Consider the following 24390-nt stretch of genomic DNA (forward strand, 5'->3'; position numbering starts at 1 on the left):
GGAGAGTGTGAACTACGGGGTAAGCTACTATCCACGTGGTGCAGCAGTAATCCAAAATGTGTTCACCGAGTGCAATGCGTGTGCCACAGTGATGGGGGAGGATGTTGGTGTGGGAGGAGTGGGGTGGGGGAGTGGGGGGTATACAGGAACCTCTTCTGTTTTTTACAATGTGACCTTTTTTGTGATGTATGTATATTCAAAAACATACAATTTACAAAAATGATGGGGGTGGGAGGTGGGTTAGAGGAGAATCTCATGTTTTTTTAATGTAACATTCTATGTGATCTATTAACTTTAATTTTTAAAAAGTGTTATTAAAAAAAAGAAATCTCAAGGCCTAAGTGAACATGGCAGTGAGATATCAAAAGCATAAGACATATAACCAACTTGAATTTGTTCAAAAACTGCAAGTTTAGTTGATAATCCAAAAGTCAATGTAATTTACATTATAAGAATAAAAGAGAAAATTATAAAAATCATCTCAACAGATACAGAAAAAGGCATTTAAAAGGATTCAACACCCATTCTATTTAAATAATATATATATTAGCAAACTAAGAAGGGAACTTCCCTAATAATAGAACCCTTAATTCTGACAAAAAGATATGTAAAAAATCTTAGAACAAACATCTTTCTTTTTAAAGATTTATTTTTTTATTTATTTCTCTCCCCCTCCTCCCCTCCAACTGCCTGCTCTCTGTGTCCATTTGCTGTGTTTTTCTGTGACCACTTCTAACCTTATCAGCGGCACCAAGAATCTGTGTTTCTTTTAGTTGCATCATCTTGTTGTGTCAGCTCTCCGTGTGGGCGGCGCCATTCCTGGGCAGGCTGCACTTTCTTTTGCGCTGGGCGGCTCTCCTTACGGGGCGTACTCCTTGCATGTGGGGCTCCCCTATGCAGGGGACACCCCCTGCGGGGCACAGCACTCCTTGTGCGCATCAGCCCTGCACATGGGCCAGCTCCACACGGGTCAAGGAGGCCCGGGGTTTGAACCCCGGACCTCCCATGTGGTAAACAGACGCCCTATCCATTGGGCCAAGTCCGCTTCCCCAAACATCATACTTAATGGTGAAATACTGAAGGCTTTCCCCCTAAGATCAAGAATGAGATGTTTGCTATCATTAATCCACTAATGCTACCCAGTTTTGTACCAGAAACTCAAAATGGAAGGAAAACAGCTATAAGATTAAAAAGAAAGAAGTAAAACTGTCATTATTTGCAAATGAAATTATTTTTCATTTAGACAATCCAAAAGAATCCACAGAATCTCTTCTGAGTAATAATTGAATTTATCAATATTACTGGAAACGAGGTCAAATATACAAAAATCTATTGTATTTCTATACACCAGCAACAAATAATTAGAAATAACATTTCCAATAACAGCAGAAAGCATAAAATATCAATGAATATATAAACAATACATAAAAATATAAAACTGAGAAAAATTAAAAGTAAACAAATAGAGGGCTATGCCATGTTCACATACTATTTGACCCAATATTTTAAAGACTGATCTATAGATTTAATTCCAAACCAAAATCCCAGTGGGTGTTTTTATGGAAATTAGGAAGTTGATTCTGAAATATATATATGAAATTAAAAGGACCTAGAATAGAGACAGTAATCTTAAAGAATACAGCAAGCTAGAGGATTTATACTATACTACATCAAGACTTACTATAAAGCTAAAATTAAGACAGTATAGCACAAACAACAGACCAATGGAACAGAATAAACAGGACAGAAACATATTTTTACATAGATAAACATCAATTCAACACAAAGTTGACATCACAATTCAGAGGAAAGTGATGGAATTTTCAAGAAAAGTGGTACATCAACTGGATTTTCATATGGGAAAAAACTAATCTTGATTCATACTTCATATCATATACAAAAATCAATTCCAGACAACTTGTGGCTTTAAAAGTAGAAAATAAAGCAGTAATCTTCCAGAAGAAAATAAAGGAGTTCTTGGCACAGGCAAAGATCTTTTTAAACAGGATACAGAAAGTACTAATCCTAGGAGAAATACTAATAAATTGGACTCCATTAAGATTAAGGACTTCTGTTCCACAAAAGAAACCATAAAGAGAGTGACAAGTCACAAAACAGGAGACTATATTCTCAATACATATATGCAACAGAGGACTCAGATGTTAATTCCTGCAAATCAGTATGAAAAAGGCAGACAATCCAACAGAAAATGAGCAAAAGACTTGAATAGTAATATTAGTTTCCCAGCTGCTAAAACAAATACTATACAATGAGTTGACTTAAAAATAGGAATGTTCTGGCTCACAGTTTTGGGGCTAGAAGTCCAGAATCGAGGCATCAGCAAGGCGATGCTTTCTCCCCAAGACCATGGAATTCAGGGCTGACTATTGGTGATCCTAGACTCTTGGCTTTTCTGTCATATAGCAATGTACATGCTAGACTCTTCCCCTTTCTCTTCTGTGTTCTGTTGACTTCCAGCTGCTGCTGCTTCTCATGCCTTTCTTTGCTTATAAGAACTTTAGCCATATTGGATTAAGGCCCATCCACCTTCAGTTTGGGCACAGCTTAAGTAAAAACCTCTTCAAAAATCCTGCTGACAAATGGGTTCACACCCACAGGACCAGGGATTGGGATCTGAAAGTGCCTTTTATAGGGAACATGATTCAGTCCTCAGCGGTAACTTTACTAAAAAGATGCCAGAATGGTCAAAAGACATAGGAAAAGTTGCTCAACTTCATTAATCATCAGAAAAATTCAAAATAAAACCACAATGAGTTACCCACTAGTTACCCAGCAGAATGACTAACATCTTTAAAACTGACAATAACAAACACTGACAAAGCTGTACAGCAATCTGAATTCTCCTACACTGTTGATGGGAGTGGACAGTGGTACAACCACTTTGGAATATTGTTTGGCAATATCTATTAAAGATGGTGCATATCATACAACTGGCAATTCAACAGAAATACTTACATTCACCAAAGGATATAAAGAAAAATATTTATAGCAGCGCTACTCATTAAAGCCCCAAAAGTCCATCAACGGAGAAATGGATAAAGAACAGAATATCACGCTGCAATGAGAAGAGCAAGCTTTGGGTACATGCTATAAAATGGATGAATCTCACAAACACAATTTTGAGTGGAAAGAGGCCAAACATAAAGGGTTAGTACAAATTAGAGGATTCTATTTTTAAAAATTCAAAAACAAGAAACACCGATCTATGACAATAGAAGTCAAAATAATGGTGTTCTTCGGGGGAGATGGCTGGAAGGGCACAGGGGGGCTTCTGAGTTGCTCATAATGTTCTATAGCATTTCTTGATCTGGCTGCTGTTTGCCTAGGTCTATTCAATTTGTAAAGATTCCCCAAGATGCCTCCTTATGATCTAACGCTCTTCTGCATGTATGTCTGTAATATAATATTTCATAAGTGCTGTTGTGACACAATTTTGAAGGTCCAGCTAAAATCTCTCAGTTCTCTCTCATGGGCCGTTTACTAAGCTCACACCCAGCCGACTCTGCTAGGAGTTTCTAACGCTCCTAGGCTATACCACACACACCCAACGGCCAGAAGCCCCAGATGGTAAACATCTGGCAAGTTCCCTTTTCCCTACAGCCCCGGGAATTATTCAAAATACCCAATCAGCAAAAAGTGTATATAATTAACCCTGCCCAAGTTGCCATACATAAGCCACTTCCTACAATTCCATCGTGCGGGCACCCCTTCTCTGGGTGCCACTCCCTGTGTGACTGTAGGTAACCAAGAGCTCTTTCACCTATTCAAGTGCTTTTGTGTTATAGCCTGCCATCCGAAAATCCTATATTCGTACCTAATGTCATATGATTATAAAGCAATGTTTTACAGCAGTAAAATGTTTATTTTTTTAGAAATTATGCCCATGTGTGTGTGTTTCTGTGTAGCTACTCTCCCTCCAGGCCATCAGCTAGATGCTCAGGTCAAGAGAAGAAGAGCACAGGCATTTCTGCTAGTTGGCATCCAAGAGCACAGAGCACAAGAAAACCTAAAATGAAATAAATAGAGGCGCATGAGTGCCCTGAGTCTGTGTGCAAATAGGAAAGGGAGTAATCAGAAGGCTAAGAGTTGTGCCTTTATAAAATTGTATTGGAGGGACCACCGTTTAAAAGTTGTGCCCCATCATTTAATGTGAGAAATTAGAAATATAAATAATCTTTACTCCAAAGTGGCTTCTAAATCCTCTAATAATGGAAAATCCAATATCACATAGATAGCACCACATGAGGAATAATTTCTCATTCTAAATTGAGGAAATTGCATCAACTCAGCTTGGTTATAATAGCCGCCTTTTGTTTTTTTTCCTGGTATCTTCCCAAGGCTGTTATCTTGGCAGCACAGTACGCCGATTCAGGGACCATTCAACCACATTGACTTTTATATTAAATTATAACAAGACTAATGTTCCGTTTCCCCCACACAGAGCCGTATATGGCACCTAAGCTCTAATATTGATTTTTTTAAGTCAAATAAGCAGTCTTTACTCCAACTTATCCCTTCTTGAATATGAATGAATTAAATGCCCCCAGCTTTCACTGGGAAATATCAACTCTGTCTCAACATTACAAAGTGAGCTTGTGGCAGGCAGCGACCCTGTCGTTTTAATCTGCATGCCACTGGGACATGGTTGATTAGCAAATCTGCTTTAATCAAGTCAGCCTTGATTAAGATCTACCATCATAAATAATTGCGATGCCTAACTTCAAGTGAAAACACAGCAAAAATCACAGAACATTCAGAAAAATCGAGTCCTTCTCTCATCAGACTTTACAGAGAGGTAACCTATTGCTAGAAACTGAGCTCAATGATGGCAAGGAGTAAGAGTTCTGGCCCTGAAAGAGTGCACAGACCAGAAGGGAAGAAGAGCGGGAGAGCAGATGGTTCTATTGCCGCGTCAGCCACACCCTTCTAAAGCAGGTACCGCTGTGGAGGCAGAGAAGAGTGCTGGGAGGGCAGGAGAGATTTTACAGACAAGATGGTGCCATGGTGAGTCTTAAGGAGAATAAAGTTGATGGAAACTGGGAAATGACTCTAGGCACATGCAATCAAGGAACTCTAGAAAGTTTCTTGAGTGAGAGAGAGAAGCACAGGAAGGAAATTCATCACAAGAGTTTTGTGCTTTTAGAGAATCACTCCACAGAGTTGTGAAGGCTACGCGGGGAGGGGGCCAGTGAGGGAGTCCACCTAGAAGGCTCCGGAGTCTGTGTGGAAAACAAGAATGCGCTTAAATCAGGAGGGGAGAGGAAGGGCCAGATTCAACGGAATCTGAGAAGGTCAAACTCCACGGAAATTAGCCCTCCATTGGGCGTGGAGAATGAGGGAGATGGAGAAGACTCGGCTGGCTCTTGAGTTACCGTGATGAAAATGGACAGATCTGAAAGGACTGGGGCAGGCTGGGCGCCTCCCAAGCTGTCACTGTGCACTGAGGGAAACGTAGGATCCCCTCTGCGGTCCCCTCACCACCACGGATGACTCGCAGCTTTCCAGCCTGATGATACTCTGAGATGGGACGTGTGATGGAGACTAAGTACAGAGGAGGAACTCAGGGCTTGGAGGTTTATGTTTAATACAGGCCTGGGAGAAATCAAGGTAGAAATTTCAGGTAGTCGAGATAGACAAGAAAAGCAGCTGGGCCTGGAGATACATTTTAAAGTCATCTCTGCAAAGAGGCTGTTGAGAACGTGTCAAGGGTGTTTTAATGAGGGATAAAAAATATTGAAAAATCAAAGTCTACTAGTCACTTTAAGGAAAAGTGGGAAATTGGGGTATTCTTTTGGTAATGGGTGACATCCTTTAGTTCACTGTTATGGTTATGATTTTTAAGAAGAGTGCCTGGTAACTTCTGACCTCATCTGAGAAAGGATATAAAATATTAAAAGGTTAAACCATAAGGGAAAAGTACCGTCCTCCAAAAAATTACAGCAAGTCTCTATTGTCCAATAAATACATTTCTGAACAATCCCTCCCTTTCCCTGCATATATTAAATTACTATTGCAGTTTGGGGGATTAATTTATATTTAATCACTCTAGATTTAATGTGTATTCAAGATTTAAATGCTGAAATTGGTCCTGGCTTTATTATCAACATTTTTTCCCAAATTCTATGCCTAGAACTTCTTCTCAAATAAATATTAATTCCCACTCTCAGAACGTAGACTTAACCTCTCTCCCTTTTGCTCTCAAAGCCTTCCATCTGTACTCTCTTTGCTTGCCATATTCTACCTTGACTTAGAATTACTTTTGAATCTTCAACTAAGTTTAAGCTTTATGAGAAGGAAACCATGTTTCTTCCCCATTTTTATGCCTTTCCTCCAGGGAGAGTCAGCACCATGTCCACAGTAAAATGCGGTGAGTTTAAGAAAAGGGAAATCATCCCAGAATTTAACTGGCGTGAAAGAGAATTAATACTTAAGAGTATTTTTAGTTTTTAAAATTATTATCAGAACAAGAATTGTTTTTGTCTGCCCAGCAAATTCCCCCCTCTCTTTCCTTTTGCTCCTTTTTCATATGACTGACCCTTTGAACTCCTTTATTATTCTTCAAAGAGATACATTAAGTTTTTGGCTTCAGACTACAGAGTGGCAACTGGTCTTGGAATGGAGAGAAGGAATAAAAAGGCAGCTACCTGAGAAAACACAAATTAATAATGGATACTCCTCTCCACCCATCTCCAGCTCTCCAATTCCAGGTACTAAAATTCCTCATTTCTGACTAGGAGGCCAGGCCAAATGAATTCCTATCTCCTGATAGAGATGTTACAATTAACCAATGGCCTCTTTAAGCACTTTGCTACTTTGCAAAAGTGTCTTCTCATTCATTTTCATTAATGTTCCATTACCATAAAAATGCTAAAGAACCGTAATCCTGCTTCTAAATGATAACCTTAGGGTGAGTCTGGGAATAAAATCTAAAGAGGATATGATTATTCTCACAACTAATTTCTAAAAATTAAACAGACAACTTGCATCACAATTGAGCAGCTGCCTCATATCCATCCATCTATTAAAGAAAGTTTATTCCTTTGTCCCTTTTCTTTTCTGAGACGTGCTCGGAAAATAAAATTCCTAAGATGTGAACTCATCATCTGAAAGTTACCCAGTGCTGTACTAATTAGATTTGGAACTCTGTTTTAGTTAACAAACCTTACCAAATTGAAAGGTATTAAATCTCAAACACGCTGGGACGACAAGCGTCGGGGACAATCTGGAGACCATTTGTCATTCACGGTGCACTTTGGCACTTTGTAAGTTTTTGTCCTTCGAGGCTACTCTTCTTGGTTGCCAGAACAAGGCGGTCCATACCGTTTCCTCCCCAAATTAGATGGGATTATTAAGAACTTAGGTTCCAGTGAAGGATAAAAGATAGTTTTATTTAGTTAAGAAAACCAGCCTTTGTTCCCTTTTGCTCTGAGTACATCCTTGGGCTAGTCTGACCTGGGAACCGTCTGTTCTTTCACTTGGATCTTTTTGGTAGTCTTACAGCAAAGAGGAGCAGGCATTCATCTTAAGATGGCAAAATCTTCAACTCATACAAGAAGAACAATTTTAGAATTCTCAGCTATTGTCTTCTCCCTATCCCTCGTTAAAGTACAGTTTAAATCCATTTTCTGGCTATTGTTTTTCTGGTTTTCATCTCTTCACAGGGATTCCATCTCCAATCTGAGATGTCAACGCTTTCTGCCTTTTGCTGGTACTATGCACACGAGGTGGATACTCTACTAGGTCCAATGGACGGATGGGACCGAGGGTTAGGGGCCTTCCAATCCAGTCTTGGTCTTCATATCAAATGTACGTAGATTCTCTCCAGCACGTTTAGACTCCGGTCAACTATAAAATCTGGTTATGGCCACTGGGAACATGGGAAAAAGCTCTACACTTGGGGGCAAGGGCCTTGGTTCATTTCCCTGCTGTGGCACCCTGGAAATTAAATAGCTGTCATTTACTGAATGCCTCTGGCCTGCAGCAGATTGCAAGACTCTAAGCCTTCTATACTTTCATTTTTAGATCTGTAAAATGCAAAGCAGAAACAACTCCTACCTCTCATTGTTTGTCCTATAAAGCAAGTGGGGCGATTAGAGGTGAAAGTGCTATGCGGACGCTTTTTATTTCTTTGCCACCTCTTCCTCTACTAGCTCCTCACGGGCCAGAGCTGCTCCTTCTCTCCTCAGGCTATGTCCTCCCTACAGCATCTTCTCCCCGACCATGGCTTCTGCCATCATCTATTGGGTGGTGACCCCCAGATCTACACCTGCAAGGGGAGCCTTCCTCCCAACTCACTTCCATTTGATACATGTCCAGCTCCACCCAGATGCCACATAAGTCCCTGCAGCTCAATATGTACAGTCTTTCCCTCTTTGCATAGACACTCCCTCTGAGTTAAGGTCACCATTCGTCCCCCATGTTGTCCAGGCAAGAAGACTCAGTGTCTCCTTGGGCCCCACTTCCTCTCTCACACCTTCCATAGGCTCTCAGGTCAGATCCATTCTGCCTCCCACCGACTCCTCAAACCCACCCTCTCCTCTCTAGTCCACTTCCGGGCTGCCAAATCCATCAGCACCCCTGCCCTTGTTGACTGAAGGTCTTCCAGACTTCCACACCTTGAGGGAATTCCCCTCGAATCCACAGTCCACAGGGCAAGCCGGCTTCAGCTCTCTCTCCAAAACACAGTTTAGGCATTTCGTTTTTCTCTAGGGCATGGGTATTTGGGGAAACTATGTGGGAGAGCTAGCAAGAAGCAAACCAATTCATGCTGCAGAACTCTGAAAAGGGTTGGGAACCGGAAGCATTAAGCACCACTGAAGACTAAGGTGCAACAGGGGCTCAAACTGGAAGGATTAGATTAAAGGATGCAGGCGGAGTTAGACTCCCAGAGCGCTTCCCAGTCCTGCTTAGGCAGCTGGCGAAGCTGACCTGCAAAGGGCCTGGAATGGAGAGCACTAGATGCAGCTCTGGGCTACTGTGGGGCACCTTACTCAAAACAAGGGGTGAGATAAAATTAAATAAGATTCTGCATCCAGAAAGATGAACTCCTCAGCGTTTCCCCGACCTCAGCTCGCAGAATGCCAGGCTTCCACCCTCTTGCACCACCACCTCCCATCCACCATGGTGTGGGAAACTGGCTTACCTGTTCCTTACTGTAAGTGTTACACCTGTTCTATTGTAGATGTTGCAGTTGTTCCCTATTGTAGATGATGTTGCAGTTTTAATAGCAAACAGCTGCTCGGTACTTTCCAATAAATACGAGGTGGAAACTAGGGTCGAGGCTCTCAGTTCCAGAAGCTGTGAGTCCCCTGGTCGCAGCTTTATCCCCTCTCTTGTGTCTCTCTCTTTGTCCCTGTATTTCGTAAAGTTGCCTTCCCTTCGAGCTAACCTATTATGAGCTGACTGCAGCACCACCAGGCAGGAAACTGGAAGATTCCTCTCTGAACAACCTGTCCCGTCCAAGAGAAAAGGCCCCCTGATACTGATGGGCTGCAATTCCTCAGTGATGCGGCCAGTCCCTGCCCTTCCAGCCACAGCCAATAAGCCCACCCACGCACACAGTCCCGTCAACTTGCTAGTGCCTCACACTTACACAGGCACGGATTGCCAAGGACGAGCACATTGGAGGAAAGCCTCTGTAGGAAACATACACACAGGAGGAAAGGGAGGGTTCAGAGGGACAGAGCAACACAGGGAGCAAGAGTGGACTTCAAAAATATATAGTTAAGGGAAGTGGATATGGCTCAGCCAGTTGGGCACCTGCCTACCACATGGGAGGTCCCAGGTTAGTGTCCCAGTGCCTCCTAAAAGGAGAGGAGCAGATGCCGCCCCTGCCGCAACAAGCTGGACTCCACCCCTGCCCCAAGGAGCAGATGCCACAAGCCAGCAGATGCCACGCCCCATGGGGAACAGATGTGGCTCAGGCCATTGGGCACTCGCCTCCCATGTGGGAGGTCCCAGGTTCAGTTCCTGGTGCCTCCTGGAGAAGGCGAACAAATGATGAGCAGATGAGGGAACCATCTTGGGGAAGGGAGCATAAATAAAGAAAAATAAAAGGAAATAAATCTTTAAAAATTATACATAAATAATTAAGAAACTTACAGAGTCAAAGGAAGCTATTACCTCCTTCCTACAAGAACAGAATGTTCTTTTCAAAATTCTAGCAACACAAAACATGAGAAGCAGACTTGGCTCAATGGAAAGAGCATCTGCCTACCATATGGGAGGTCCGCGGTTCAAACCCCGGGCCTCCTTAACCCATGTGGAGCTGGCCCATGCGCTGTGCTGATGCGCACAAGGAGTACCATGCCACACAGGGGTGTCCCCGCGTAGGGGAGCACAACGTGCAAGGAGTACACCCCGCAAGGAGAGCTGCCCAGCATGGAAAAAGTGCAGCCTGCCCAGGAGTGGTGCCGCACATACAGAGAGCTAATGCAGCAAGATGATGCAACAACAACAACAAAAAAGACACAGATTCCCAGTGCCACTGACAAGATTACAAGCAGACACAGAACACACAGCAAATGGACACAGAGAGCAGACAACTGGGGCGGGGAGAGAGAAATAAATAAAAATAAAAAACATCTCTTGGAAATTAAAAAGATAATAGTGAAAAAAAAAATGAATAGAAGGATTGGAAGATAAAGCTGAGGACACCTCCCTGAGGATAGAGCAAAAAGATAAAAGTTGGAAAATTAGAGGGAAAAAAAAAGAAGAATATGAAAGTACTAGTCCAAGAGGGCCCTCTTCTATCAGAAATTCAGAGAAGAATAGATAAAATAGAGGGGAGGAAATCATCAATAATTGAAATACAAGAAATACAAGAAAATTTCTCAGGATTGAAGGATGTGAGTTTCCAAACTTAAAGGCCCCATCAAGTGTCAAAAACAATGAATAATAAAAGCACTGCACCATGGCAGTCATGGTGACAGTTCATGAAAGTAGAGGTTTTTAAAAATGTCCCAAACATTTTGATGAGGAAAAAAAATCATTCCCAAACAGCTGGAACCCAGACCCGGGCCCTAGCTGCCCACAGCAGTAACTTATCCCATCACCCTCCCCATCAGCTTTCCTCCCTTCTCTGTCCACCTGCCCGTGCTGTCTAAATGAACTAGTTATGCCTAAATCCTGTTCTCAGATCCTCACTTATTAAGCAAAGCTTTTTAAGAGAGAGAGGAATCAGCATTGCATCAGACTTCTTAACAGCGGCAATCACAATAAAAAGACGGGGAAGTGATACATTTAAAATTCTGAGTGAAAAGTATTCTAAGAATTCTATGTCTTTGCGAACTAAAGATTAGGTATGAGAGCATGATGAAGACATTTTCAGATACACTGGATCTCAAAAAATAATTACCATCTCTATTAGTCAGCCATACCAGAAATTGGCTGGTTTTTATAAAGGGTATTTATTTGGGGTAGGAGCTTCAGATACCAGGTCAGAAAGCATAAGTTACTTCCCTCACCAAAGTCTATTTTCACATGTTGGAGCAAGATGGCTGCCGACGTCTGCGAGGGTTCAGGCTTCCTAGGTTCCTCCCTTTCAGGGTCTTGCTTCTGTCTGGGCTCAAGGTTCCTTTCTTCCTGGGGCTGGCTTCTCTTTCCTCTGGGTGCTGACTTCCCAGGTCAAACTGCTACACCATCTCTCTACCCATTCTCAGAAAACCACTGGAAGATTTGTCCTTCCAAAATGGAGTCAACCGAGAAACAGGTAGGTGTGAGGCCCTAGAAACAGGAATCTCACACAGAAGGGAAACAAAAGAAACCCCCAGAATGATGGTGAAGGGAAATCCAAGACACTGTACATGCTGCAGGTCAAGAGAGCAGCAGACTGGAACCAGAGCTGATGGCTCCACCAGGGAGGGTTTCAAGAAAATAACAATGAAACGGATAGGCTACCTGCTCTCGTTTGCTAACGGGTGTGAGGCAATATACCAGAAGTATTAATGTAAGAGCTTTAAGTCCCAAGGCCGTGAAAATGTCCAAATCAAGGCTTCATTGGATGACAAGGCAGAGAAGCCTCTTCTCCCTAAGGACCAGTGGCTGAGGTTCCTGGACTCCTTTCCTGTGGCAAGGCACAGTGGTGGCGTCTGCTGGTCTCTACCTTCTCCTCCAGGCTCCACTGCTTTCGGCTTCTTGCTCCCAGGTTCCTCTCTGTCTCTGCAGCTTTTCTCTTTATCTGCAGCTTTTTAGTCCTCTGTTTATAAAGGACTCCAGTGATTAAGACCCACCCTGGGTCATGCAATCTAATCAAAGGCCCTGAACTGAAGTGATTTAATCAAAAAGTCCCACCTACCATAGGTTTACCCACACAGGAGTGGATGAGCCCTAAGCACATGATTTTCTGGGGTCTACAAAAGCTACAAACTGCCACACCACCTCAGGGGTTTTGCCCTATAAAGTTGGTAATGCAACAACGCAAAGAGCCCCACTCTCCAGCTGCTACATCTCAGAATGGCCTACTGAAAGATGATGTTCAATCTTGTGGTTGTTTTTAGAAAGAGCTTGATTTGGCTGCTAACCCAGCATAAGGGAACCCTTTGTGAAATCTTGCCCCAGTGATCCAGAATTTGAAACATCACGATTCAAGCTGTGCATATCTATCTGTCAATGACTGTGTGGTCTCTGAATGCAGGTGCAACTTAGAGGAACCCAAGGTGCTGAGTAAGGGAGGGTGAGAGTGACGGCGGTGGTGGGTGCATATGTGTGTATATGTGTGTGTGCACGTGTGTGTGTGTGTGTATGTGTGTGTGGTATATGAGAGAGAGGGTAAAAAGGGAAGGGAAGGCCTACCCTGCAGAAGGGTCATGGAGGAAGAGATTTCCTCACTTGACCCTGGATCCAGCTCTTAATCACAGAGGGTGTTACACCTTCCCTCTCCCCTCATGAAATGCCATTAAATTCCTTTCTAGCCAGTGAGGGAGCCCAAGCAAGGTGAGGCAGGGCTCAAAATCAACAGCGACCCTGCCTCCTGTTCTAACTGAACAATCTTCTCTATTCTTTAAAAGTGACAAATACAGTATTAGTCCCAATTCTGCACAAAGGAGCTGTGGATTATTAGGCAGTTTGCTTATCAACTGGGCAGGAGACAGGGGCCCTGAGCAGCTCAGGACACAGGGCCAGGCTGTCTGGTGTCTGTCTCACCGGCCGAGAGAGGGACCTGCAGGCTGGAACCGCCCGTCTGAGCTCCCACCGCGGGCCACTTGCTCGAGCACCTGCAGGCTGCTGAACCCCGCAGGGCTGGAGCTTCTTTGTCAGGTGGTAATAATAATAACGCCTACCCCATAGGGCTGCTGGGAGGATTAAAGGAGAAGAAATATGAACGTGCTCAGTCCCTGGCACAAGACCTCAGAAAACGTTAGCTGTCGTGTCGGCATCTGACCTGGTCAGACCCACACAAGAGGAAGGGCTCTCATTTTTTCTTCAGAAATTTTCCCAAATCGCAGACGCTTCAGGGAAGCAGTGAGGTGGGCAACACCCTGCCTGCCTGACACCGAGGCTCCTCAAAATGTACTCTAGGGAACGATAATCCTATCAGATGCTCCTCGGTCACAGAGAGCCACAGTTGGGGGAAAAAAAAAAGCATGAAATAGTCCCATATTACAGGCTCTGAGAAGGCCTGTATTGAAGAAACCTGCTTAACATTGTGTACCAATATTTCCTAAATTCATGTTTGCGCATGGAACTCTTATTACAAGATACACCTAGTGAGAGCCCGTGAAGCCACCACTCCATGCAACCCCCTTCAGGAAAGGACCTTAAGTTCCCTGGGCAAGAGGCTTCACCCTAAGAAGAGCTTCACCCAAAAGCAGCGTGTGACCTCGGGGAGTTGTGAAGCAGCGGGGGCCGCTGGTCTGCCCGGCCCAGACCTCGCACTCATCTCCCGTGACTTAGGTGGAAACGTCCTGTCCTCACTACGGCACCAACATCCTCCATAAAAGGGCTTCTGCTTGGGGCTGGCAGCCTTATATCCAGCAAAGCCAGGACCGGGGGGGACATCAGCTCGCACGGGTCCACAAGTAACAGGCACATGCTCTGAGTGTGTAGAAGGCGCAGGAGGGGCCTGATAGCTCTGCTCACACCCAGGCCTTCCAGCAGGTTCATACGTCCTCTTACAGGGACTGGAAACTTGCCCAATTCCACGGAGACAATTTGGTTTTATCATCCAATTGTATACAATAAGAACAAATGAATAACTTTACACCCAAGAAGCTCAAAGCACTTTGTAAATATAATCTCCTCATCCCCTTTGTGATGGGGGCACTGCAGGGTGGCTTGCAGGAAAGGTTATATCTTACTCTAAAGGCAATTAGAAAAGAATAAAAATAGAATCCGTATATAAAATAGGCCACAGTCTACAAAGGAATCCCAGTACATTAGATGAATGGGGAAATAACCTCCCTCTCTTACACACCAAGTAGCATGTAGTAATAGTCCCAGATGCCACTCTAAATACACTGAAGCAGAAATGGCCTTGTTCTCTGGTGAGATACTGCTATTTTTAACTGGAAAAATCAGTACAGAGGCCAAGGAGGTGACTTAACACCAAGAAGGAAAAAGTGGCACTGCTTACAAAGTAAACACATTTTGGCACTTATGGGTGGTGAATGGAGTTTGGTCATTGAAATGGATGGAAAATGAAAATTGCTTCTACTTCATCGAAGAAAATTCCTTGATGGAGCTATACTTAGGACAACTGGAAGAAAATGTGTAAGTGCTGAGCAATTAGTACCAAAGAGAGAAAATGGAGTTCTCCCTGGTGATGCGCAAAGTGCATGCTACCTGGGAGGCACTCAAGAAACGTGCACGGAAGAAATGCCAGTGGCTATGCAAGAAAGGGAATGGGGGCCCAGGTCTAAAGACGCATGAAACACAGAGGAGGAGGGGCTTCGGCTAAGTCTTAGGATACTCACGTAACTAAAAAAACTAGCATTTGGTCCTCTGAGAGATAAACTAGAAGCCAGCCTTAAAAATATCCACCTTCTTCAAGATTCCCAAACCCTTAAAAAAAAAAAAAACAATGGCTCTGGACGCTGAAGACTTAGACTCAGTCCCAGCCTGCGGTGTGTGAGAGAAGACCACTACCAGCCAGGACTGTGAAAAAGGAAAGGCTCCTTGTTAGCAAGAACTAACTCCTATCAGTCACAAAACAGAAGGGTCTCAAATCAGTTCTCCCCATTTTACAAACAGAAAATGAAAACACTGAAGAATGGAAGAGGAGAAAATCGGGGAACCCCCCCAAATCTCTCAGATAAGCCCAGAACGTGAGAACACATCGACGTCTGCACCGCTGAAGAGACGCCCCCTCCCGCAGACCTGTGGACATCAGCAGGTAAATCAGAACCGCACGGGAGCACCTACCCCTCGGCCGGCTACGCGTCAGTGCGGCAATTTCCAGAAATCACTAGCCAGGCACACACCCTTTCACTCTGGGTAAACTGAGGTTTCTCTTTTTTCCCCCATATGCAAAACTAATCAAATGCTCTTCATCTCTTCTGAGGATTTGGAGATGCCACTTATAGCCCCAATTGAGACATTGTAATGAATAGATATCAAAATGTGTACCATTATTGCAACTGGTAGCCCTTAATCTTAATGGTCACCGCAGATACAGGCATACTTGACCCTACACAAACACACACACACACACATATGTGCAAATGTGCACACGCATGCCCACTCGCACGCCGAGTGTACTCTGTGCGGGTTCCTCAGCTGGGTGCATATCTACATCCTTTCCATGTGGCTGATGGCCAAGGAAAGGCTGTACCAAAAAGCAGGTAATGCCCCACCTGGTGCCCCGACACTAACACACCTGAGACCAGGCCCCCCAGGGTTTCTTTCATCCCAGGCCTGGCAGAGGAGGGAGGAGGGTGGGGAGGGGGGAGGGCAGTAAGTCCCCTGGCTGCCTTCTCCTCCTCCCGCACCCTGCCACCCCCCACCCGTGCCCAGCATCGCATGGGCATTCCCGACAGCCCCTCCCTAACCGTGCCTTGACTGAGGTCCTGCCTCAGCTCCCAAGGTGACCCCGTTTTAGTTCTGAAAAGTAGATGAACCAGGCTTCAGTCCTTGGTGTGCCAGAAACACCGAGGTGTGGATCCATGTTGTACGATAGCGAGCACCGGAAAGGTTCAGAGCTGGCCTGGGGGGCAGGAGAATTAAGGAAATGCTGTGACACTTGCCGGGGTCCTCGGTGGACTGACAAGGAAAGAGGCACTGCGTGCCTGCAGCATCTAGGGAAAGGGAGTCTGGCAAGCCGAACCCTGGAGCTGGGGGAGAAAATAAAGATGCACCCACCCCCACGAATCCTCTTGCAGGGTCGCAGTTACTCACAACCCTCAGTCACGTGCCAGCCCCAAGCCCCGTAAGCCCAGCTGTGGCCGCTTACCCCTTCCGTTCTGCTCAGGCCCAAGCCCTGGCGGACCCCTGGCCCTCACCTGGGATTTGACTGCAGGCTATTTTGAATCCCTCTGCCACGGGGAAGGGCACTGAGTGCTGGGCATCCTGAACCGCAGCTCCTAACTCATTTCCCGTTAGAAACGTTACTGCGGACAGTGGGTACCTTGTAAGGTATCTTGAGTGCAATGCCATAATTAAGACACATTATGAGTTACACAGAATAGTATGGGCTATTTCTATGGAGAACGTGATGTGAGTACCAAAGCAACTATTTAAAAAAAAATTTCTGGATTAGAGTTTCTCAGGTTTAGAAATACCTATACAATCCAATAGCTCCTCAGACACTTCTTTTGAAAACAAACAGCCTCTTCATAGCCCAGTCCTGGTCTATATTTTTTTTAAAAAGGCCCAAAAGGAATTTATCAAAGAGGCCTCAACCCTACATGAGCTGCAAAAGAATGGTTCTCTCACGGTGCTTCTCAGTGCAGTGGATGAAGTCTGTAAGAGCGCCACATGTGGAAACAATCCTTTTCTAGAAATGCCTAGTAGTATTTTACTCCACTCAAGACGACCCATACATCTCACTGGTATTCAGGCAGCCCCCAATTTTTCAATCCCTCAGCACTGTAGTAGATGGCAAAGAATAAATTCTGAAACATGTTTATCGGTAGAATTTGCCTACCACACTAAACCCTCAAGAAATTCCTAAAACCCCTTGCTGTACTAGACTGTTGTTGCACAATACGTCATTGTGATTAGTGGCTCATTAGGGCTTGGAAAACGGCTCATCTTAAGAATTTGTATTAGTACTTGATGTGGTCCAATTTGACCACATGCACACATTGCCATTGAGGTACAAAGACCAATGAAGGAATATAAAACCATTTCCCTGTCCCAGGGTGAATGTGATGGCAACAGACACCAACAAATCCTAAGTCTTACCTTAGCTTACTACACAAAACCAGCACCACACTTTGTGAAAGCATCTTGGTGCCTCCTACCATGTTTTCTGCAAGTACAAACCCCCCTGAGAGAGCTAGACTTGGGGGAGCAAGTTCAAGCACTTGGGAAACGAGCATCCTCTTTTATCTTCAGCAGCTCTTGTGGCAGAACCATGCAAGTGCCTGAGCACTTGGCGGAAGCAAAGGGGTTCAGGTGGCAGCGCCGCTGTGACTTGGGGATGGATGGCGATCATGGTTCAAGCTCAGTGCCACGCTGGTGAACCACGTGCAGGTTGTAGCTATTAGGAAATTCAAGAGCGTGACAGCTCAAGGGCAGTCAGCCTTCCAGCGGCCCCGCACCTGCTGCCTATCGTTCATCAGGACTCTCAACTATCGCAGGTGCTTTGGGAACCATCGCAGAACGACACCGGGAGGAAGGCAGGAGCTGCGTCGAGCAGCACACGGCTTGCGTGTGTGCGTGCATGTGTGTGCCCGTGTGGAGGGAGAGGCGGAGAGCCACAGCCTTCACGAGGAGACTTAATTGTGCTTGCATTTCAGTACTCTGCCTTCAGCGTATTTATAATCAGCAATACGACATGAGCTGGAGCAATGTAAACCAGGCTATTCTCTCTGAAGGGGGGCCCACATTTCGAAGGAGCCCGAAATGCACATTGCATGTTCTAAAAATGCGAAATTTTTCCATGTGCCACGTATTAAAAATAATAAATGAATACAATCAGTTATCCAAAATGCTTCTTCAAAACAATCATCATTACTACTTTGCTCATAGTGGGAAGGGTAGCTAGTTAACAGCCTCTACAGGCACTGTAATTGAAGTGGAAGTATAACAAAAACAGGCACTGGCCAGTTAAGCTGGTATTTAAATGTAGTACTAAAAATGCATTTCACACCCAACTTCATCAATCACCAACCAATCTTACTTTACATCTTGGCTACCAAAAGAAAATGGAATTTGTTTCCCTGAAGAAATATGTCACTGCTCTGCTTGAATTATTAGAGAGAAACAGTCAAAAAAAAAAAAAAGAAGAAAACGGCAGGGAGGAGGGCGTGGGAATAAAATCAGATCCAGATTGCCATCTACAGACTAATAACAGCACTGCTCCTTCATATAGCATTAGCTATCAAAACATAGCAGTATCGCAAAACAAAAATGTATGACTACAACCTTAATTACTTTTTCTTAAATCGAGATAGTCTACAAAGACTTTTGCAAAACTGCAAAGGTAAAGAACACTGGGTCAAAAATTTGCACAATTTAACATATGCTCTCAAATGATCGCATTCACATTAATCCTGAAATTTAACCTCTGAAATAAAATTGAACAGCTTATTTAATGCCAACTTAAAAACATACTTTAAGTAGGAAAACTACAGAGCTCATCTCTAAATTCTCCCATTTTTGCTCATTATCCTTACCTTCCACACCCTTTGCTTCCTCTTTGCTTCAAATCTTCATTGCTCTGCCTATATCAGAGCCCTTTTGAGGCACGAATATCCAAAAGCCAGCCCTTGCTTCTAATTATTAACATAACGGGCATTTTAAAAAGCAGGGTCAATAATAACTGAATATGAAGGCTAAATTAATAAGTAAAAAAGAGATACTTTATGTGATGATTTAGAAACATTTTATAGCTAAAGACATCTGGAGGACGATCCATTAAGGAAAAATAGCTCAAATTTCAATAGTATGGATTTAAGCTAATATGCTTAAAAACGCATCAAGTGATGGTTTAATCTACTGAACTACACAATACCTTCTTTCATTGTACCAGGAAAAGTTGTTTTTGGAAGTCAAGATTCATTTCCCAGGTTACATGTTCTATCAAAAAGAAAAGATGCAAAATGCTTCATGTAAACTTTAAATATGCTTCTAGATGAGTGGTACAAACTTCTACTAGGAAAAATCCTTAGGCTCCAAATTCTTCACTCAAAAGACCCTGCAGTTGTAACTATGACATCCAGCAGTTAAAATTTGCAAAGTATCAAAGTGCATCAGAAAATATACACTTAAAATGGGCAACTATCCACAACTGCAGGATTCTCTAAAAGTGTGGAAAGAATAGCTGAGGGCCTCCATCTTTTCCAAACATTTTAAAAGTACGCCTTGCCTCAGTGTTAACCACAGTTTTGTTGCTCTCAAGAAGGGAAATGTTAAGGCAGCCTTTTGCTTTCCAGGTACTTTTGCTACTGAAAGTAGGAGCTGGAAAGGAAAACAATGACAGGGATTTTCACAAGCTAGTGTGAGTTTCACAGAAAACAACAAAAATGACGTTCTACCAAAGCCTTTTAATCAAAAACAATTCATGAAAAGTTCATAATGGGTTCTGTTTCTGAGTGGATTTTAGAGTACTACAGAGACATATTTTTAATGTCCATCATTCATTCATTTATTGAGTGTATCAGACCTGAGCCAGTTGTCCGGGATGAAAAAACTAGTAAGACAGACTCTGTGACCTTGGAAGTGTCACAGTCTAGTATATAATGTTTAAAATAAGCCTTGGAGGAAGAAGCTGTGGCTCAAGCAGTTGAGCACCTGCCTCCCACACAAAAGGTCCCAGGTCCAGTGCCCAGTGCCTCGTAACGAAGACAAACAAACAACCAGCAGACAATGAGCAGACATCGAGCAAAATCAATGAGCAGACAACAAACAAAAACAAACAGGGAGCTGATGTGGCTCAAGCAGTTGAGCACCCGCCTCACACATGGGAGGCTCTGAGTTCAGGTGCCCGCCCCTCCTAAAAAAAAACAAACAAACAAGCAAAAACAATAAGGCAACGAGTAAAAAACAACAAGCAAACAGACGAGAGAGCCATCTCAGGGGAAAAAATTAAAAACCCAATAAAATAAAGCCTCTGTTACTTTCAAAGCTCAAGCAATGGCATGTTCTTCCATGCTAACTTTTTTTTAAATCACTGGTATCTGCCTCATAATAGGCTCTCAATAAATATTTGCTCAAATGACTGCATTTCGACTTGGTTCCTGCTTCATGATCTACTGAAAAGAATTGTATAAACTTAAACAGAACTTTAAAGATAAAGCTTAGCCTGAACCCACTTTCTGCAGACAAATAATGGGGCCAAAGATAGCAGAACAGGGACAAGAATCTGTGGCTCCTGACTTCCAGGTAACCGTCATCGTTTAAATCACTGAGGACAGGAGTCCCCTTCCACACTTGCCTCTGAGTGTCATTGGTTCATTGATTTAGCCTGTTCTTTTAACCTGGTCTCAAACGTTTTTCTTTTGGCTCTTTAATCATCTGTACAACTTCGTCTTAACCCTCACGAGAGCTCAGGCCGGCTCCCTCAGCTGTGAAGCGCACATTAGCTATAATTCTAAGGCGACGCCTCGGATCAGTTTTAAACCAGCCAGTGCACCCTGGAAGAGGAAGGGGCTCTGTCCGTGAATCTGTAATCTTACCCCATCCATCCGCCTCCTGGGCTCCCACCATGTCCCACCCTGGACCCCAGGGGCGATGGACAAGCAGCCACCCCTCCCTCCCCACAGCGGCTCTTTTTTTTTTTAAAGATTTATTTTTTATTTATTTCTCTCCCCTTCCCCCCTCCCCAGTTGTCTGCTCTCTGTGTCCATTCGCTGTGTGCTCTTTTGTGACCGCTTTTATCCTTACCAGCAGCACAGGAATCTGTGTTTCTTTTTGTTGCGTCATCTTGCTGTGTCAGCTCTCCGTGTGTGCGGCACCACTCCTGGGCAGGCTGCACTTTCTTTCGCGCTGGGCAGCTCTCCTTATAGGGCGCACTCCTTGCACGTGGGGCACCCCTATGCGGGGGACACCCTGCGTGGCAGGGCACTCCTTGCACGCATCAGCACTGCGCATGGGCCAGCTCCACACAGGTCAAGGAGACCCAGTGTTTGAACCTTGGACCTCCCATGTGGTAGGCAGACGCCCTAACCACTGGGCCAAGTCCATTTCCCCCCACAGCATCTCTTACTCTCACGCACTCACCCCCCTGAGAACAGGCTTGGAATGAGAGCAGAAATAGTCCCTCTTCACAAAAACCTAGTGTATTCCTGAAATCTTGTGTCAATGAAAAAAAAAAAATTAATACTCTTTATCATCTCTCACCTGGTGATAAAAGATAAAACAACATAACTAGTAAAGTTTTGTGTGCAGTTAGCATTCTCTTAACTACCAGAATTAGTCAAAGTCTGGAAAAGTGATCTGTGATGAAAAATAAATCCTAGTAAATGTGGACAAGGGTTGTGGACACAAATAAGGGAAACACATCGATAGCAGTTGGTTAAAATGTTAACAGAGTGCCATCAGAGCAGAAGGTGGTAAACGTTCCTTTTTTTTTTTTTTTTAATACGGCCACCACTTGAAATATTTGACCCCAAAACAAATGTCCTTATGGCACAACACCTAACTACAAATACAAATTGAGCAAGTACAGCAGCAGCTTCCCTCACACACAAAAATCCTTTCTTGAAAACCCTCACAATTGACAATAAGAAATGCCTTCTGTGGGCCCAGGAAAATTAATGGGCTATTAAGTAAAAACTGTATCACAGCCTTAAGCTAGCCATAGAAATCATTAGTAACACCAATAAACTTACCACTGTTTGCAACTGTTTGTGGTGAATTCTTTAGCTTCACATTCTGTTTCGCTTTCGTGGGCTTTTCTGGGTTCACGTCGTCTTTTCTCCCTTTCCTCTTTGGGGGTTGAGGAGATGAATTGTCACTGGATCCCACCGTTGACTTAGACTGACGGTCGTTTCCCTAAATGGCAAGAGATCAGATCCTTACGGTTGGCTAACGAGCTGCCGAAGTACTTCCCAGGAAATGGGCCATTCGCCGGCAGCGAAGGGTGCAGAGCGGGAGAAGGGCAGGATGTATTGTGCTGCTTGTCCTACTGTGCGCTCTGACGCAGACCCCAACCCCAGATTATCCTCCCCTGGGCAGAAGGTGGGTGTAGCAGAGGAAGGAAGCAAAAGTAACAGCTGGCGGTTGTTTAGTAGATAAACTTAACATATAGCAGGTCATCCACAGAACTATTTCCTTTAATCCTCACCGCCCCCGTGTGATCACTGGCATCTGTCCCGGCTGCCGAGGTGTGGAAAGGAGGCTGGGCAGCCCGTCCCCTGCCCTGGGCACCCCCTCAGTCCTGCACCATGCTGAGGAATCAGGCAGGCATGTGGCAGAGGGAGCGGGACAGCATGCCCTACTGCTGTCAGGGTCAACGGAGAGGTGCCTCCTACAAGCAGGCGCACGCTGTGCCTGGGGACATCCTCCGGGATTAATCGTGGGATGGCTGACCTCTGTGGTTCCCATGCATCACAAGCCCAGAGTGACAGCAGACACGGTGCAGGAGCTCAGCCCCGAGGCAGCCGTGCAGCCTGCGGGACCAGGTCCCCGCGGGCCGCTGGCAGTGGAGGCTCTGCCTCTGCCAGCAGTGGGCACCTCAGTGCCGGGGGGAGGTGGAGTGTCGGGGCCGTCGCTGTCCCCCGCAGATGAAGCCGCTACAGCGGTGGCTACGGCGAGCGCTCTGGGCACAGCGGGCTGGCCCTCCACCACTGCTTGGCCCTGCTAGTGAAAGGCCAGCCCTGGCTCACGGAGGCTCAGGTGTTAAACTCACCTGAGTGTGAGAGGTGGGAGGCTGCAGGGAGCAGAGAGAATGCAAGCTTTGGTGACCCAAAAAACCTGGGTCAGAGCCACTGCTCTGAGGCTAAGCCCCTCGGGGTCCTCAGCTAACTCATTCTCTGCTTCCTTGAATCTCAATTTCCCCCATTCCTCGAATGGGGTTAATATACTCGCTTTTAGGTCTACCGCGTGCATGAAATGGGAAAGCTTAGAAGGTAAGCAGGACTGTGCCTGGCCTATCATATTTGTCCCATGAGTATGAGAGAGCTTTCCCCAAGGAGCAGAGATTTAATATCTTTGTCTTAAAAATCATATTAAACTCATACCATATTGGTTGCAATCTTTATGCAACATCTGTACTATGCTAGCATCTGAAAATAAATGTAAAAAGATTAAATAAACAGTTCTGCCTAGAAACCTATTATAACTGCTCATTTTAAACATTTATATATTCAGTCATGCAGAGGCATTTAAACAGTTTTAGCCATCACCCAATTAAGACTTAAGAATAGAAAAACTCTCAGTTTTACAAATGAAGTTATTTATGCTATTTTGTCATAGCCTACAAGAAAATGAATTATGCATAGATGTATTAACAGCAAGAAAATTTGTCCAAATTTTTTAACACTTTTTAAATATAATTTCCTATTCCAACTGCAATTCAAACAGAGTTTCCATTTAATTATTTCATTAACTGCAACCAGAGCTCTTTTTTTCTTTTCCAATGATTTTTTTTCTCACAAGGTCATAAACTGCCTGACCACGGAAATAGATCATACAATAATAATGTAGATTCCCAAATCATCAGGCAGGTCTCATATTCCAGCCTGTTTTCAATGGAATCTCTTTATCCTGGGAATTTTAAAATTTTTAAAGCCTCGGATGAGAGGTACAACCCTTCCCAAGCAATTAGCCTGCCTACGAGAATGTTCAGAGCCGCTGTTGAACTTGCAAGGTCCAAGATGGAAGCTGGTAAATGAGGCACCCTGGATCTCGTTGTGTTTATTCACAGAAGGGTATATATAACAAGGGAGAAGCTGAAGGCCCACCCTGGAGTACCTGGTGATTAATATAATCTGAAAAATCAACATTTGTTGATTTTTAATGGGTGTCATCACTGATTGATTCATCCCCCAACAGATATTTATTGAGTGTATATTATGTCCCAGGCACTGTTCTTGTGCTTGGAGTTACACAATCCAGAGAAAAACACTAAAAACATATGGCGCTTACATTCCAGAGGAGGAGATAAACGAACAAATGAACAAAAAATATATTAATCAGGGATAAGCATGAAGGAAAATACACCTAGATACAGGAAGAGAAAGTGAGAGAGCTTGCTATTTTTAAGAAGGCGTCTTTGTCACATTTTAGTGGAAGTTCTCACAAAGCCTGTTTAGTGACTGACCAGCG

General features: G+C 44.2%; 1 protein-coding gene across 1 annotated transcript in view; it reads right to left on the minus strand.

The window, feature by feature from the left end:
- DCDC2 (doublecortin domain containing 2) overlaps positions 1 to 24390 on the minus strand; it is a 188265-nt gene that overhangs the window by 84973 nt on the left and 78902 nt on the right. Inside the window, exon 7 of the mRNA XM_004462055.4 lies at positions 21954 to 22116. Coding sequence (XP_004462112.1) covers positions 21954 to 22116 — 163 coding nt within the window. The remainder of the gene's footprint in view (positions 1 to 21953; positions 22117 to 24390) is intronic.

Source organism: Dasypus novemcinctus, chromosome 22 (genome assembly GCF_030445035.2).
Source record: "Dasypus novemcinctus isolate mDasNov1 chromosome 22, mDasNov1.1.hap2, whole genome shotgun sequence".
Lineage (NCBI taxonomy): Eukaryota > Metazoa > Chordata > Mammalia > Cingulata > Dasypodidae > Dasypus > Dasypus novemcinctus.